Source organism: Orycteropus afer, unplaced genomic scaffold (genome assembly GCF_000298275.1).
Source record: "Orycteropus afer afer isolate SDZICR_OR568_19922 unplaced genomic scaffold, OryAfe1.0 scaffold00075, whole genome shotgun sequence".
In the NCBI taxonomy this organism is placed as follows: Eukaryota; Metazoa; Chordata; class Mammalia; order Tubulidentata; family Orycteropodidae; genus Orycteropus; species Orycteropus afer.
The window spans coordinates 10,326,143-10,343,316 of record NW_006921662.1 but is presented as its reverse complement, the minus strand read 5'-3'; the positions used below and the strand labels follow the sequence as shown (position 1 = coordinate 10,343,316).

The 17,174-nt window shown below is 40.5% G+C and overlaps 1 protein-coding gene across 1 annotated transcript; it reads left to right on the top strand.

The window, feature by feature from the left end:
• Positions 1-243: 243 nt before the first annotated feature.
• RABIF (RAB interacting factor) lies at positions 244-16,319 on the top strand. The gene is made up of 2 exons (XM_007941144.2): positions 244-369; positions 16,074-16,319. Exons 1-2 carry the CDS (start codon positions 244-246, stop codon positions 16,317-16,319), a joined length of 372 nt encoding a protein of 123 aa, XP_007939335.1.
• Positions 16,320-17,174: the final 855 nt, after the last annotated feature.

The window sequence follows — 17,174 nt, the reverse complement described above, 5'->3', positions numbered from 1 at the left end:
TGCCACTTGTCCCAAGAGGTAACCTTGTCACAAAGCCAACCGGACACCTAGTCATTTAGATCAGGCAATGAGTGAGGGCGCTTGCGCAGTAGAGTCAAGAGCAGGGGAAGCGGACGCCTGCGCAGAGAGGGCGTGATCGTCTGCTCCCCGCCCTTCTGTGCCAGGCCGCGCCAGCGCAGTTAAGATCGAGCAGAAGACAACGCCTGCGCGGCATTGGCAAAGGAGGCTGTGGCAATAGCGGCAATGGAATCAGCGGAACAGCTGAACGAGTTAGTGTCAGCCGAGGGCCGAAACCGGAAGGCGGTGCTGTGCCAACGTTGTGGCTCCCGGGTGCTGCAGCCAGGGACCGCCCTCTTCTCCCGCAGACAGGTAGGGAGGCTTGATAAAGGCATTTAACACACCACACGCTCACTCGCATGGGAGCCGGGGAGGTCAGAATCAGTGCCCGTTCCTCAATTTCCGGAGACCGTACCCCTTCTCGCGCGGTCGTTAGGTGACGCCCTCGGGGTCGAGGCTCCGCCCATCCGGGACCACGCCCCCTCGCTCCCGAAGCCTAGGTACCCGGCTCGAGCCTCCCTGCCGCCGGAGATCTAGGAAAAAAGGGATGTGGCCTCGTTCCAGGTTTCTGCACTGTGGAAGCCTTTTGCAGCGAACTTGTACCAATACCCTTCCATCTCGCTTTTACAGCTCATCCTCTGCCCTAGGCTCGAGTGTGTGAAAGCACTTGGTGCGGTCCCTGAAGTCTCGGCCCATCCCCGGGCCGTGTCTAGCGCCGGGTCCGCGGAACTCCAGTGGGGCGGATGTTCCTGCCCTTTGCTGCACTTTGGACTTGGTCCCTTCGCATATAAGTGGAAGGAATGGGCTCTGAGTTTGGTGGTTTCCTCGAGCTAGGGCGAATCTGTGAGACTAGGCAGGTTTATCTTTAAATTCCATGCCTCAGATGTTGCCAAACTGGCGGCTGGAGTGTAATTTTGATTGGTGTCCAACATCAAATTCCCATCCACCAGTCCTTAATCCACGTCTCATTTCTGACAGGCGTGGATCTCCTCCACAAAGGAGTTTCAGAAACAACAAATTATGACAAAATAACTCTTGTAACCTAAATACTTTACCAAGGGACTAGAATCCAAGATTTTCTACATGAACCTTATTTCAAATAGGATAGAAATCTCAAGTCTTGGAAGTGTATTTTGAAGGAAGACTTAACTGTTTTTTCTTCAAGTTAGGATTTTTAATACCCTTCATACCCACTCCAAGTGAGAAAAGTTGAATTAATTCTATTCATTTTTTATTTTAGTAAGCTTTTTATTGACCTGTACCATAGCCACAGGAAAGTGCAAATTATAATCTTATTTCAACCATGTACATATACGGCCACTCCAAGTTATTTTTACAAATATTCAGTAGATCGTTTTATTATTTAATGTGGTTGAACAGATAGTAAGTTGTAATGTACAGTACATGATAAAACCTGCAAAAGCCAGAACCTTTGTAAGGTAGAAACGTGTCAGAGTACCCTCACTAAAACAAGGGATAGAAAAGTGGTAAGATGGCACCTCAGAAAAACAAGGCAGTCCTCAGCCAGTTCCAGCACTCACAGGTTTCACTGTAAGAGCAAGAAGCACCACCTCTCCCTCCAAAAGTAGATTCCTTTCACAAAAGAAGGGAGAATCAGTCAGTGTCATTTGTTTATGGTTGTTGTATGACTTTTAGTCTAGAGATTGGTGGAGCTTCCTTAGTCCCTTTAGTAAGTCTTCCAAGGGTTGGGAGTATTTTCTGTTTGCTTTATTAATTTAGTGGCATTATGGAGTAGTGGAATGAACATGAACCTTGGAATTGAAACATACATGAAATTGAATTCTGCCCTTATCATTAATTAGCATTGAAAGAGTTACGTAACCTCCACAAGCTTCAGTTTGCTTATTCAGTAAAAGAAAGATATATGGAAGGATTTGTGTGACAGCAGTGTGCCTGGCATTTTGTATATAATAAATACTAGTTCCTACCCCCCTTTCCTTTGGCAAGATTTTTTTAATAAGCTGACAAATTAAGAGATTCCTTAAAGAAGTTTATATTTTTTTTTGTTTTTCTAAATATTACTTATTTTGTTGTTGAGAATAGATACAGCAAGACATATACCACCAATTCAACAAGTTTCTACATGTACAATTTAGTAACATTGCTTATATTCTTCGAGTTGTGCAGCCATTCTTACCCTCCTTTTCTGAGTTATTCCTCCTTCATTAAATAAACTCACTGCCCCCTAAGGTTCCTATCTAATCTTTCAAGTTGTTATTGTCAGTGTGATCCCATATAGATAGTTCTTAAAACGGAATACTGCTCAAGGCAAACCTTTTTTTACTAGTTAAGCTAAACTATTGTTCGCTTTTAAGAGGATTTCAGAGGATATTTTTGGTGTAAGATTTAAAGATTATCTCAGTATAGTAGTTTCAGGGGTTTATCCACACTCCATGGCTCCAGAAAGTCTAGAGTCCATGAGAATTTGAAATTCTGTTCTGCATTTTCTTCCTTTTGACAAGGATTCTTCTATGGAATCTTTGATTAAATGTTCAGTAACGGTAGCCGGACACCATCCATTTATTCTGGTCTCATGGCAAAGGAGGCAATTAGGTACACATTCTATATTCTCCTCCTATTCTTGACTCTCCTTTCTCTGTTGTTCGATGTTGTGCCATAGATAGCCACTTGCAAGCTTTTAATACACTAGGCACCATGCACTGAACTAGGAGGTAGAACAGAAGCACTGAACACATTAGTAGGCCAGTTAACTGGGAGGGTTCATGAAACCATGATCCTAAACCTCCAAACCTAAGAACAAAATCCCATGAGGTATTTGACTGGACATAAGCAGCCTCAGCAGCTACACTTTGTTGTTGTTGTTGTTGTTGTTGCAAATGTATCTAACACAATTTTACCAATTCAGCTTTTTATAGGTGTATAACTTACTGACAGTAATTACAATAATTAGCTGTGAGACCGTTCCCTTTCTCCCCCTCTTTCCTGCCTCTGGTAACCACTAATAAACTTTGATGTCATACATTTGCCTTTTCTTACATTTTTATGTATATGAGGTCATACAGTATTTGTCCTCTTGTGATTGGCTTATTTCACTCAGCATGACATCTTAAAGTTCCATCCATAGCATATATCAAGACTTCATTTCTCCTACTGGCTAAATACTATTCCATCGTGTATACTACATTTTGTTTATCCGTTCATCTTTTGATAGTCATTTAGATTGTTTCTACCTTTTGGCTATTGTGAATAGTGCTGCAGTGAACATTAGTGTACAAATCTCTTTGAGTCTCTGCTTTCAAGTCTTCTGGGCATATCCTGGGAGTGGAATTGCTGGGTCATATGTTAGTTCTGTTTTTTGTTTTCTTTGAGGAACTGCCACACTTTTCTACAGTAGCTGTGCCATTTTACATGCTCACCAGCAATGGATAAGGGCTCCAGCTTCCCCACACCCTCGCCAACATTTGTTGTTTTCTGCTTGTTTTTTTTTCTTGTCCATACTCCAAAAACTCACTACCATCAAGTCGATTCAACTCATAGTGACCCCTACTTGAGTTTTTAAGGCAGTGTCGCTACGAAAGCAGACTGCCCAATCTTCCTTCTGAGGAGTGGCTGGTGGGTTTGAACCGCTAGCCTTCTGGTTAGCAATCAGATGCCTTAGGCACTACACTACCAGAGCTCCTTTGTCCATATTGTTGTTGTTAATGTGCCATCGAGTCGATCCAACTCATAGCGACCCCTCCTTGGGTTTCCGAAGCAGTATCACTACAGAAGTAGATTGCCCCATCTTCCTTCCGATTGTCCATACTAGTGGGAGTGAAATGGTATCTCATTGTAATTTTGATTTGCATCTATCTGATGGCTAATGACACTGAGCATTTTTTCATGTGTCTGGTAGCCATTTAGGAGCCCTGGTAGAACAGTGGTTAAAGTGTTCGGATGTTAACCAAAAGATGAGCAGTTCAGACCCACCACCTACTCTGCAGGAGTAAGGTGTGGCAGTCTGCTTCTGTGAAGATTTACAGCCTTTGAAACCCTATGGGATAGTTCTGTCACGTGCTTTAGGTTGCTGTGTGTCAGAATTGACTCAGTGACAGTGTATTTGGTTGGTGGCCATTTGAATGTCCTTTTTGGTGAAATGTCTATTCAAGTCCTTTGCCCATTTTATAATTGGGTTCTTGTCTTTTTGTTATTAGGTTGAAGTTTTAATATTTTGGTTGTTAGATCCTTGTCAGATACAGACTGTCCCTGTTATGAATGTCTGATTTACATGCAAGCCGTGGTTATAAACCAACTCCTATAAAATCTGTTATGTTGAAAATTAAAGGTACACATGAGTACATCAAAACATTGTATTATTACATTAAAGTTGTTTTAGCATATCTGGAATTTTTTAAAATATTTTTTTATGCATAGAAAGCTACACTATATACTAAGACAAACATTTGAGTACATTAGATATGAACCATAACTACCTGTTCCAACTTACATACAAATTCACTTTCAAGACAGACTTAAGAATGGAACTCGTTTGTATTCTGGGGACTGCATATATATGATTTCTGAAGATACTCTCCCTGTTTTCTTTTCACTATTTTGGTAAAGTCTTGATGAACAAAGGTTTTTAATTTTTTGAGGTCCTATTTATTTATTTTTGTCTTTTGTTGGTTGTGCTTTTCTTGTTATATTAGATAGATCTATCATTAAAAGCTAGCCTGATAGCATCGCCCCTGCATTTTCTTCTTAAGAATTTTATGGTTTTAGTTTGCATATTTAAGTCCTTCATCCATATTAAATTTATTTTTGTGTATGACGTGAGGCATAGGTCCTATTTCATTTTCCTGCATGTGGAAATATAATTTTCCCAACATCATATGTTGAACAGGTTCTTCTTTCCCCATTGAATGAACTTAACACCCATGTCAAAATCAGTTAACTAGACTCTCAGTTCTATTCCATTGGTTGATACCTGTTTTTAAATTTTTAATTTGTATTTGATGTACTTTATTTTAAACTGATATTGTGAAAAGTGTTCAGGAAATTATACATGTTACATCTCTATCTTCTATTTCTCAACTAACGAAGTGGCTTCTAATCAAGTATGTTGTTGTTGTTATGTGCCGTCGAGTCAGGCCTGACTCATAGCGACCCCTCCTTGGGTTTCTGAGGCGCTGTAACTATGGAAGTAGATTGCCCAGTCTTCCTTCCAAGGAGTGGCTGGTGGGTTTGAACTGCCAGCCTTCTGGTTAGCAGTAAGTACCTTAGGCACTACACTACCAGAGCTCCTGTAATCAAGGGTAGATATCAGAAATTCTGTGTTTCAATTTTTTTTCCTCTTTTTGAAAAGACATGTAGCGGTGTTTTTGTTTGTTTACACAGCTTCATTATTTCTGTAAATTCCCTTTTTCTTGACAGTGTTATGTGAGAGGGATCCTATCCCTTTTCCTGGACTAACACACATCTCTGTGAACCTTGGTCCAACCCTAGTTCTCTTCCTCATTTCAGCCTAATTTTTTTTTCTCTTTCCTTTCCAGAAATACTAACTTCAACAAAAATACAGCTTCTAGGCCATGATGTTAACAGGAAGTTTTAAAATAAAATCCCATGGGCGATTATAACTAGTTACTGCTCCTTTCCCCTACTCTGTGTCACATACAGCAGGAGAAAAAGCCCCTACCCTTACAGAGAACAAATAGTTTGCAACTTCAGGGCACCAAACTCCTTAACTAAAACCCTCTAAAGCTTTGGAGTAGCTCTTTTTTGTCATTATAACCCTGAAATTTTGCAGAGAAACTACTATCAGGGTAATTGCATCTCTGAAGGTGCTGAAGAAATGCTCCCTAACATTAAAAAACCTGGAGAAGATGTAAGGGTCCAGGTCTCAAATGGCCAATAGCATTCTTTCTTCCTCTGCCTGGTGGAATAACCTAGTATAGTTTCTAGATGGGATTTGACAAGATTTTTCCAATCCTACCATTGAGATGATCTAAAACCTGTTGTTGCTGTTAGGTGCTGATGAGTTGGTTCTAACTCATAGCAACCCTGTGTACAACAGAAGGAAACACTGCCCAGTCCTGCACCGTTCTCACAGTCATTGCTGTGTTTGAGCCCATTGTTGCAGCCATTGTGTCAATCCATCTCACTTGAGGGTCTTCCTCTTTTTCACTGACCCTGTACTTTCCCAAGCATGCTGTCCTTCTCCAGGAACTGGTCCCTCCGATAACATGTCCAAGATACATGAGATGAAATCTCACTATGCTTGCTCACTGTCCTCAGAACATTCTGGCTGCACTTTCTCCAAGACAGATTAGTTTATTCTTCTGGCAGTCCACGGTATATTCAATATTCTTCATCAGCACCATAATTCAAAGGCATCATTTTTTCTTTAGTCTTCCTTATTCATTATCCAGCTTCTGCATTCATATGAGGCAGTTGAAAACACCATAGCTTCAGTCAGGCACAACCTTAGTCCTCAAAGTGTTATCTTTGCTTCTGGACACTTTAAAGAGGTCTTTTGCAGCAGATTTGTCCAATGTGGTACTTCGTTTGATTTCTTGACTGCTGCTTCCATGAGCGTTGATTGTGGATCCAAGTAAAATTAAATACTTGACAACTTCAATATTTTCTCCGTTTGTCATGATGTTGCTTATTGGTCCAGTTGTGAGGATTTTTGTTTTCTTTATGTTAAAATGTAATCCATACTGAAGGCTATAGTCTTTGATCTTCATCAGTAAGTAATTCAAGTCTTCATTTTCAGCAAACAAGGTTATGTCATCTACATATCACAGGTTTTTAATGAGTCTTTCTCCAATTTTGATGATGTGTTTTTCTTCACATAGTCCAGCATATAGATTGAGTAAGTATTCTAAGGCCTAGTGATTATTTTGTCTTACATTCCACAGTTCTTAAGTCTAAAGCAGTATTTCTCAACTGGAGGTGACGTTTGCTCACCAGAGGACATTTGGCAATGTCTGGAGACATTTCTGGTTGTCACAATTGGGGGTTTACTATTAGCATGTAGGGGGTGTAAGTCAGGGATGCTGGTGGTTGTTGTTGTTATGTGCCGTCAAGTGAGACTCGACTCATAGCGACCCCTCCTTGGGTTTCCAAGGTGGTATCACTACAGAAGTAGATTGCCCAACCTTCCTTCCAAGGAGTGGCTGGTGGTTCTGATTAGCAGTCAAGCGCCTTAGGCATTATGCTACCAGAGCTCCTAGAGATGCTGGTAAATAACCTAAAATGCACAGGTCAGCCTCCCACAACAAAGAAGAAACCTGGCCTAAATATTTCAAAACACTCTCACATCTGTAATCTCAGTTGACTTCACAAAATTATTTGTGCTATTTGTTGTTTATATCACTAGATCCTTGAGCTTCTGTGCTCTATCACTTCTGTGTATCCTGCACCTATACTGTGCGTATAAGTGGGAATTCAGTAACTATTTGGATTTAAATAAAGAATAAAAGGTGATATTAACAATAGGTTAGCATCGATGGAATGGCTCAGTATGCTTCGTTGGCCCTATTACTCCACTATTAGTGCAGTGTGTTCTTTGTAAGTCATAATTTTCATACCCTTGAACTCAATAACTCTACTTCTCAAAATCTTACCTAAAGTTGTGGCAGAGGAAATTATTATTAATCTTAGTAGAGGCAGAGAGGACCTCCTTGTGACATTTCATAGTTGTAAGAGAAAATATGTTTGAAACACTGAAAGGTTCGATTTGGCCAGAACACAGACTATGATTAAAGTGGCCCGAGAAAACAGCATGATAAAATGGCAAGAAATGGGGCTGGAGTGGAGTTGAAGTCATTGGAATAGAGGAGGTGAGAGAGCTGTGAGGTTGAATCATCCCCATGGGTATAGAAGCTAAGCAGAATGGGAGCAAGATACAGTATCAGAAGGAAGCAGTGGATAGGAAAGAGTGACCAGAGCCTCGTAAGATGACCATGAGGGTCACTGGGTAGCAGGAATTTTAAAAGAACAGAGGTGTTTAATTGAGAGCCTAGAAGTAATAATCTAGGAGCTGCATTGGGGAGCAAAGAGGACCTTGGTCTCCATCTCCAGATAATGAAGTATGTGAAGGAGAAGAGAATGACTAGCACCCATACTGTGGAATACTGTTGTTGTTGTTGTTATGTGCCGTCGAGTCGGCCCCGACTCATAGTGACCTCTCCTTGGGTTTCCGAGGCAGTATCACTACGGAAGTAGGATTGCCCAACCTTCCTTCCGAGGAGTGGCTGGTGGGTTTGAACCGCCAGCCTTCTGGTTAGCAGTCAAGTGCTTTAGCCACTATGCTACAAGAGCTCCCAGCAATAAATAAAAAAGAACTACCAGTACATACAACAACTTGGATGACTCTCCAGGGAATTATGCTGAATGAAAAAAGCCAGTCCCAAAAGATTGCATCCTCTATGATTTCATTTGCAGGTAGTCCTTTACTTCCAATGAATTTGAGTTACAGTGAACCACACTTACAACTTCCGTTTTTGGAGTTTGTTTTATACATCTTGTTAGTATTAAAGACCTCTGGTGGCATAGTACCTAAGGTATTTGACTGCTAACCAGAAGGTTGGTGGTTCAAACCTACCAGCCACTTGCCAGAAGGAAGACTAGGCAATCTACTTCCATAAAGATTTACTGCCTTGGAAACCCAAAGGGGGTCGCTATGAGTTGGAGTCGACTTGATGGCAGTGAGTTTGGTTTTTGGTATTGTTAATATTATGTACTACATACAGTGTTTGTGGTAGTTAGGGTTGTGTGTCAACTTGGCTGGGCTGTGATTTTGAGTGGCATGGTAGCTGGATGTAGTTATTCCCCATGATGAGATTGGATATGGTGTAATCAACTCTGTGGGGAATCTGCTGTGAGATGTTAATCAGTGGAAAGGGAGTTGCCTTCGAGGTGTGGCCTGCTTCTATAAGGACAAAGTTTGGGAAAGGTCTTGAGCTTTTGGCACACTTGGATCCTGTATTTGTCCTGGTCTTCATCTCTAGTTCTTAGATTTGAGTGGCCTGCCGTCTTACCTGTCAAACTTGGGTTTGTCAGCCTCAGCAGTCAGCAGCTGCCTGAGTTAGGCGATGCCTCCAGCTCCAGTGGACTGGAACAAGCGGCAGAGCTGAAGCCCAAGGTTGAGGGGCCTTCACCTAGCCCCTAGAACCAGCACTCTGAATTCAGATTTCTAGCTTCCTAAACTGTAAGAGAATAAATTCTTGTTTGTTAAGCCATCCACTTGTATTTGTGTTGTAGCACCAATAGAGGACAAGATAATGTTGCAGTGCATAATGTGCTTATGTTATCATTCTCATGCCAACCCCCAAAGATGAAGATTGGATTTATAAAGATAATGATAATAAAAGCCAGTAATAATAATAATAAAAAAAAAGAGGTATTAACTTATGTCAGAGCCACTTAATAATAGTCGTCAGAATACAACCCCATTATAAGTCTGGGACTGCTTCTATATAATGTTTTTAAATGACAGATTTTTGGACATGGAGAACAGATTAGTGGAAAACTGTTCAGTATCTTGACTATGTTTTGATATACCAGGTGTATCGTGGTATGCTTATCACAAAGTGATAAAACTTTATAGAATGAAATACACACACACATGTATAAATGAATACAAGTAAACTGGGGAAATCTAAATAGGCTCAGTGGATTATATCACTGTCAGTATCCTGGTTGTAGGAGCTCTGGTGGCATAGTGTCTAAGGCATTTGACTGCTAACCAGAAGGTTACTTCTGTAGAGATATCGCCTCGGAAACCCAAGGAGGGGTCACTGTGAGTTGGATCCGACTCGATGGCAATGAGTTTGGTTTTTTGTGGTTTGGATCCTGGTTGTAATAATGTACTGTAATTTGCAAAATGTTACCATTTATAGAAACTGGTAAAAATATATATAACAGAACATTTGCCAATTCAACAATTTTTGTATTTTATTTTTCTTGTGATTTGGGTGAAAGTTTACAAAATAAATTGGTTTTCCATTCAACAATTCATACACATTTTGTTTTATGACATTCATTGCAATCCCCACAATGTAATGGCACTCTTCCCATTTCCTCCCTGTGTTTACCATTTCTCTTAATTATTCTTTCCTATCCCTTCTTAGCTTTATCCCTGAGCAAATGCTGCCCTTTTGATCTCATATGGTTGATTGTTCTAATGAGTATACCTTCCTCAGGTTATTCACATTTTAGGCCTTTCTATTGTTTGGCTGAAAGTTGAGCCAAACTCAACTTGAGTTCAGTTCCAGGCTTAAAGGGTGTCTAAGGGCCATAGTCTCAGGGGTCTGTGAGACCAGTAAGCCTTTTCTTTTTTATGATTTTGAGTTCTCTTCCACATTTTTCTCCCACTCTATCCATGACCTCCTATTGCTATCCCTTTCAGAGCAGTTAGTGGTAGCCATGATCCGTCTAGTTCTTCTGGTCTCAGGGTCATAGTTCTTCTGGTCTCAGGGTCATAGAGGCTGGGGTTCATGTAGTCCGTTAATCTTTTGGACAGATTGTTCCCTTCCATCTTTGATTTTCTTTACTATTCTTTGCTCTGGATGGAGAGAGACCAATAGTTGCACTTAGATGGCCGCTCACTAGCTTTTAGACTCCAGTTGCTATATTCCTTAAAATAGGATGTAGAACATTGTCTCTGTGGACTCTGTTATGTCAGTTGACCTTGATATCCCCCACAATTTAACAGTTTTTATTCAATGACATTGATAATGTTTATCATATTGTGCAACCATCAATATTATCCTTTTCTGAATTATATGTTGACCTACAATTATCTTGATAAAATTTTCAGTTAAAAAAAAAACAACTGGGAATTATCCTACCAGAACAATTAAGCAACAAAGAGAAATAAAACATATCTATATCAGAAAGGAGTAAGTAAAACTGCCCTTTTTTTTTTTAGATGACCTCATCCTATCTAGAGAAAACTCCAAGGAATCCACAAGAAAGCTAAAAAAAAAAAACTCAATTCTGACTCATAGCAATCCTCTTTGGGTTTCCAAGGAGGTAAATCTTTATGAAAGTAGAGTGCCTAGTCTTCCTTCCATAGAGTGGCTGGTAGGTTTGAAACTGCCAACCTTCTGGCTAGCAGTCAAATGCCTTAGGCACTACACCACAAGAGCTCCTTACAAGAAAGCTACTAGAGCATTAAATGAATTCAGCAAAGTGGCAGAATACAAGGTCAGCACACAAAAATCAGTTGGGCTTCTATACATCAGCAATGAGCATTCTAATAAAGAAATTAAGGAAACAATTCCATTTAAAATAGCATCTAAAAGAATAAAATACCTAGGAATACATTTAATTGAGGAAATACAAGACTTATACACTAGAAACTATGAAATATTACTGAAAGAAATTAAACAAGTCTTAAATAAATGAAAGGATATTCCATGTTCATGGATTGGAAGACTTAATGTTGTTAAGATGTCAATAACTACCCAAAGCAAATTATAGATTTAGTGCATTTCTCATCAGAATTCCAGTATCCTTCTTTGCAGAAATGGAAAAACCAATTCCTAAAATTGATATGAAACTGCAGAGAACCCTGAATAGCCAAAGGAATCTTGTAAAAGAATGATAAAGCAGAAATCACATGTCCCAATCTCAAAACATAAAGCTACAGTAGTCAAAGTAGTCTGGTACTAGTATAGTGATAGGCATATAGACCAATGGAATAGAATTGAGAATGCAGAAATAAATCTGTACTGCTGTGGTCAATTGATTTTTAACAAGGGTACTAAGTCCTTTTAATGGAGAAAAAATAGTCTCTTTAATGAATGGGGCTAGAATAACTGGATTTCCACATGTAAAAGAATGAAGCTAGACCCATCCTTCCCACCATATAAAAATTGACTTATAATGAATCAAGAACCTAAATGTGAGAACTAAAATCATAAAACTCTTAGAAAAAAATAGAGGTAATGTTTCAGGACCTAGTTTTTAACAGTAAATTCTTAGGTATGACACCCAAAGCACTAGCAACAAGACAAAATAGATAAATTGGACTTCATTAAAATTAATAACTTCTGTTCATCAAAAGACTTTATCAACAAAACAAAGCAACAACCTACAAGATTGGGAGAACCATATATCTGGTAGGGGTTAACATTTAGAGTATATAAAGAAGTACATCTTAACAAAAAGACAAATATAAAGTATTTTCAGGGTCTATCAGGATTCAGGAGGAGTCATGAGAGTCAAGATCAACATAAAGCTGGTTCCTATGAGGTGGAAGTCAGACATATCTCCACTCTCCAACATTTTCACCATTTCTGACACCAGCCATCCCCACCATGGCACTTTCTACTTCTCTGCTGGTTTTGATATTTTATCGCAACGGCCACACATAACTCACAGACCATACTCATGGTTACTTGGTTTACTGGGAAAGTAACAGGCTACGATTCAGGATCAGGATCAACTTGGAAGTAACAGGATCCAACTCAGGAGACAGGATACAGTTCTTTGATCAGAATAGCTTCCAACCAAGACAGCACTCAGCTTCTTGGCCATACTACAGGCAGGCCCTTCTCTCAGCTATGCCCACTGGCAGGTGGCTCTTCTCTTAGCCATGCCCTCATGCAAGTGGCTCTTCTCTGCCCTCTGCCCTGCTTCAGCAAAGGCTATAGCTCTTTAGCTTCACCCACAAGTGCCCAGAGGTACGCGGCCTGCCAGCAAGCCTCCTTCCTGAAGGCACCTAGCTCTTGCTCATTTTCTGGGCTAGCAAGCCCAACTCATAGTGATCCCATGTGTGCAGAATAGAACTTCTCCATAGGGTTTTCAAGGCTGTGACTTTTTTGAAGCAGATCACCAGGCCTGTCTTCTGAGATGCCTCTGGGTGAGTTTGAACCACCAACTTTTTGGCTTATAGTCAAGTGCTTAACAATTTGCATCACCTAGGAACTCCCATTAGTTATTAGGGAAATGAGAATAAAACCACAATATCACTTCACTCCCACTACAGTGACTAAGATCAAAAACATGGAAAACAACTGATGTTAGAAAGGATGTGGAGGAATTGGAACCGTTATCCTGTTGATGGATTTGTACAGCCACTATGGGAAACAGTTTGGTGGTCTCAGAAAGTTAAACATAGAGTTACCATATAATCCAGTGATTCCATTACTCCTATGTATAAGCACAAAGGACTTGAAAGCAGGAATGCAAACAGATACTTGAATACCATGTTCCTCACAACACTATTCTCAGTAGCTGAAAGGTGAAAACAGCCTACATGTCCACCATCAGATGACTGAATAAACATATGGTACATATATACAATGGAATATTACTCAGCTATGGTGGTACAGTGGTTAAAGTGCTCAGTGAAATTGGAAGGACAGTGATCCAAATCCACCAGCTGCTCCATGGGACAAAGATGTGGTAGTCTACGTCTGTAAAGATTTATAACCTTGGAAACCCTGTGGGGCAGTTCTACTCTATCCTATTGGGTCACTGAGTCAAAATTGACTTGATGGCAGTGGGTTTGTTTTCTGGCTTTTTTATAAAGAGAAATGAAGTCTTGATACATATTACAACATGGATGAACCTTCAAAACATTATGATAAATGAAATAATAAATCACAAAGAGATAAATATGATCCTAGTTCATGAAATATTTAAAATAGGAAAATGTGCAGAGACCGCAGTTTATTAGTGATTACCCAGAGGCAAGGAATTCTTGACAACTGCAATCTTTTCCCCATTGTTTTTCAACCTTGTTCCTTGAAGTTGTCGAGGATTTCATTTTACTTGAATCCACAATCAGCACCCATGGTTGCAGCAGTCAAAGCAAATAATGTATTGCCTTGGGCAAATCTGCTCCACAAGACCTCTTTAAAGTGTTAAAGAGCAAAGCTGTCACTTTGAAGACTAAGGTGTGTTTGACCCAAGCCATGGTATTTTCAGTAGCCTCATGTGCATGTGAAAGCTGGAATAATAAATACTGCAGAAGAATTGATGCATTTGAATTGTGGTATTGGCGAAGAATATTGAAAATACCATGGACTGTCAAAAAAATTAACAAATTTATCTTGGAAGGAGTGCAGCCAGAATGTTCTTGGAAACAAGAATGGCCAGACTTCATCTCACCTGCTTTGATCATGTTGTCAGAAAGGACCAGTCCCTAGAAAAGGATATGCTTGCTAAAGTAGAGAGTCATTGAAAAAGGAGAAGACCCTCAATGAGATGGATTGACATAGTGGCTTGACATAGTGACTGCAATGATGGTCTCAAGCATAGCAAGGTTTGTGAGGCTACTTCAGTATCGGGCAGTGTTTCGTTCTTTTGTACATAGGGTTGCTATGAGTTGGAACCAACTCAATGGCAGCTAACAGCAACAGGGCAAGAGGGAAGGGGAAAAGAGGGAGTTGTTGCTTAGAGGGCACTGAGCTCCTGTAAAAGGTGATGGAAAATTTTTGCAATACATAGTAGTGATGGATATAGAACGAAATTGTGACATTCAACATGCTGAAATGGTAACTATTTGTATATAAGTTTTAAAAATCAGAAATCAAAGAAATACCATTTGACCCAGCCATTCCATTACTAGATATATACCCTAGAGAAGTGAGAGCCATGACAAGAACAGACATAGGCACACCCATGTTCATTGCAGCACTATTTACAATAGCCAAATGATGGAAACAACCTAGGTGTCCATCAACTGAGGAATGGTTAACCAAACTATGGTACATACATACTGGAATGGAATACTATGCAACGCTAAAGAATAATGTAGAATCTTCAAAATACCGCATAACGTGGATAAACTTGGAGGACATTATGCTGAGTGAAATAAGTCAATCACAAAGGACAAATACTGTATTAGTCCGTTATTGTAAAAGTTAAGGAAAGGTTTATCTATAGAAGGAAATTTTCTTTGTTGGTTACCAGGGGTGGGAGGGGAGGGGAGGGAGTGCTGTTAGATAGATAAAGTATTGATTTGGGTGAAGAGAAGGGCAATGTACCAAATGTGAGTGACCAATATGGCGGCATTGAGGATGAGAAAGACATAGAGAGGTACATGGGAAGTACAGAAAAAGATGAACCCTTTTGCACATACAGTACTGTGTTGTCAGTGAAGGCAAACATGGGTATATGGGTGGATAGATAGGTGGACAGGCTAAACGATTAGGTATGTCTATGAAATGGGGAGTGTATCCAAGAACATATATAGGGTTGGCTGGCAATGGTCCTATAAGTTTATGTGAATGATCAGAATTTCTAGGTGTATAGTAGAGTTGACAAGAGGAAGGTTGTGGTCACTGCTTGGTCACAGCCAGCTACCCAGAGGGACTGAGTAGTTGAACCTGTGGGCTTGGGACCGTAGTCGCAGGGGACATCAAGGTCAAATGGCATAACATACTATACAAAACATTGTTCCACCTCCTACTTTGATGAGTAGCGACTGGGATCTTAAAAGCTAGCAAGCTGCCATCTAGATGCAATGATGGGTCTCTCCTCGTCCAGAGTAAAGAAGACTGAAGAAAAACAAAGTTCATGGAAACAATTAGTCCTAGTGACTGGTACACCATCCAATCTGCAGCCTATACGACTGTGAGACCAGAAAAAGTAGATGGTGCCCGGCTACCACTGTCATCCACTTGGAAGGGGATCTACGTAGGAGATCCTTGACAAAGAGGGAGAACAATGTGGAACAAAACTCAAAATCATTTGGAGAAAAAGAAAAGGGGCGGGGGACCAGGTTTGCTGGTCCGATAGAGCCTGGTGGAACCACTGAGACTATGGCCCCATAGTAAGGATAGCAGCGAAGCCAAGTCACCACAGCAACCAGCTGAAGTGCCTCTTTTATATTTCTTAGGAATCAGGCAGGGCATGTAACAGATGCAACAGAGGAGCCACCCACTATCCTAGCCTATAGCTCAATGATAAAGGTCCTTCTCTTTCTCTTTCCATTTCAGGAAGTTGCTGACAGCATAAAGTATAAGCAGAATGGGGGTAATGATGTGACTGGGCCAGTTCAGTGCTTATGTTCTTCATGTTCTCTTCCCCTGCAGCTTTTCCTTCCCTCCATGAGAAAGAAGCCCACACTGGCTGATGGCAGCAATCCTGATGGTGATCTCCTACAAGAACACTGGCTGGTTGATGACATGTACATCTTTGAGAATGTGGGCTTCACCAAGGACGTGGGCAATATCAAGTTTCTGGTCTGCGCAGACTGTGAAATTGGACCAATTGGTTGGCATTGCCTAGATGACAAGAATAGTTTCTATGTGGCCTTGGAACGGGTTTCCCATGAGTGACTTAGGGGAGGGGACCTCAGCTCCACCCCCAGCTATAAAAACTACTCCCTAAACAAGAACTGGCATTTAACCTGGTATATTGTTCTGTGGCCTTCTCTGTACTAATACAAAGTTACGTGAGTACCAGGAGGTACACTAGAACATGCAAAGGATTAATCCTCAAGTGTATGCCGCTTGCTTAGTTTGTTTTGCATCACATTTCCTAATCTCCCTTTTCCCCAGTTTTGGGACACTACACAAAATCTCTCATCCTTACTGTTCTGCTTGGGCTCCATTTTATCCAGGGGCTCCCTTGTTACTTGCTCTAGAGGAGAAGCAGTATCACCCTTTTAGCCACGATGACACATGACAGGATTCTTATGTGCTGATATTTGAAGCACCTCCTTTCTCTCTCTCATTCAAGAAAGCATATGAGTGACTGAGAAAGACTTTGTTGTATGACTAGCCTTGTATCTATAGTATTTAAACCACTAATCAAAAAACAAATCACTTTGGACATACCTCTAGCATCCTGTTTGAGAGCTTCTCTAGGTTGACAGTGACATTTTATTGTTAAGATGAACTTGGCTTTTCTTCCCTTCAGGTCCTGATGAGATTTTTCTATACTAACTCCTCACTGCTATAGCCTGTAATTTTCAACTCTGTATGGCAGCCACTCCAAATTACACGTGAGTTTATAGGTCTGTTCCATATGAACAGGTAACTCTTCTTTTGTTCTTGGGAAAGCTTTATTGAACAGGTTAGGATCATCATTTACTGAACCTACTGGATATATTCCTCACAGAGTTTTGGTTCAGTCAGAGTCACACCAATCCAGAATACAGATTTCCCATTCAAATACCAATATTCCTGTCA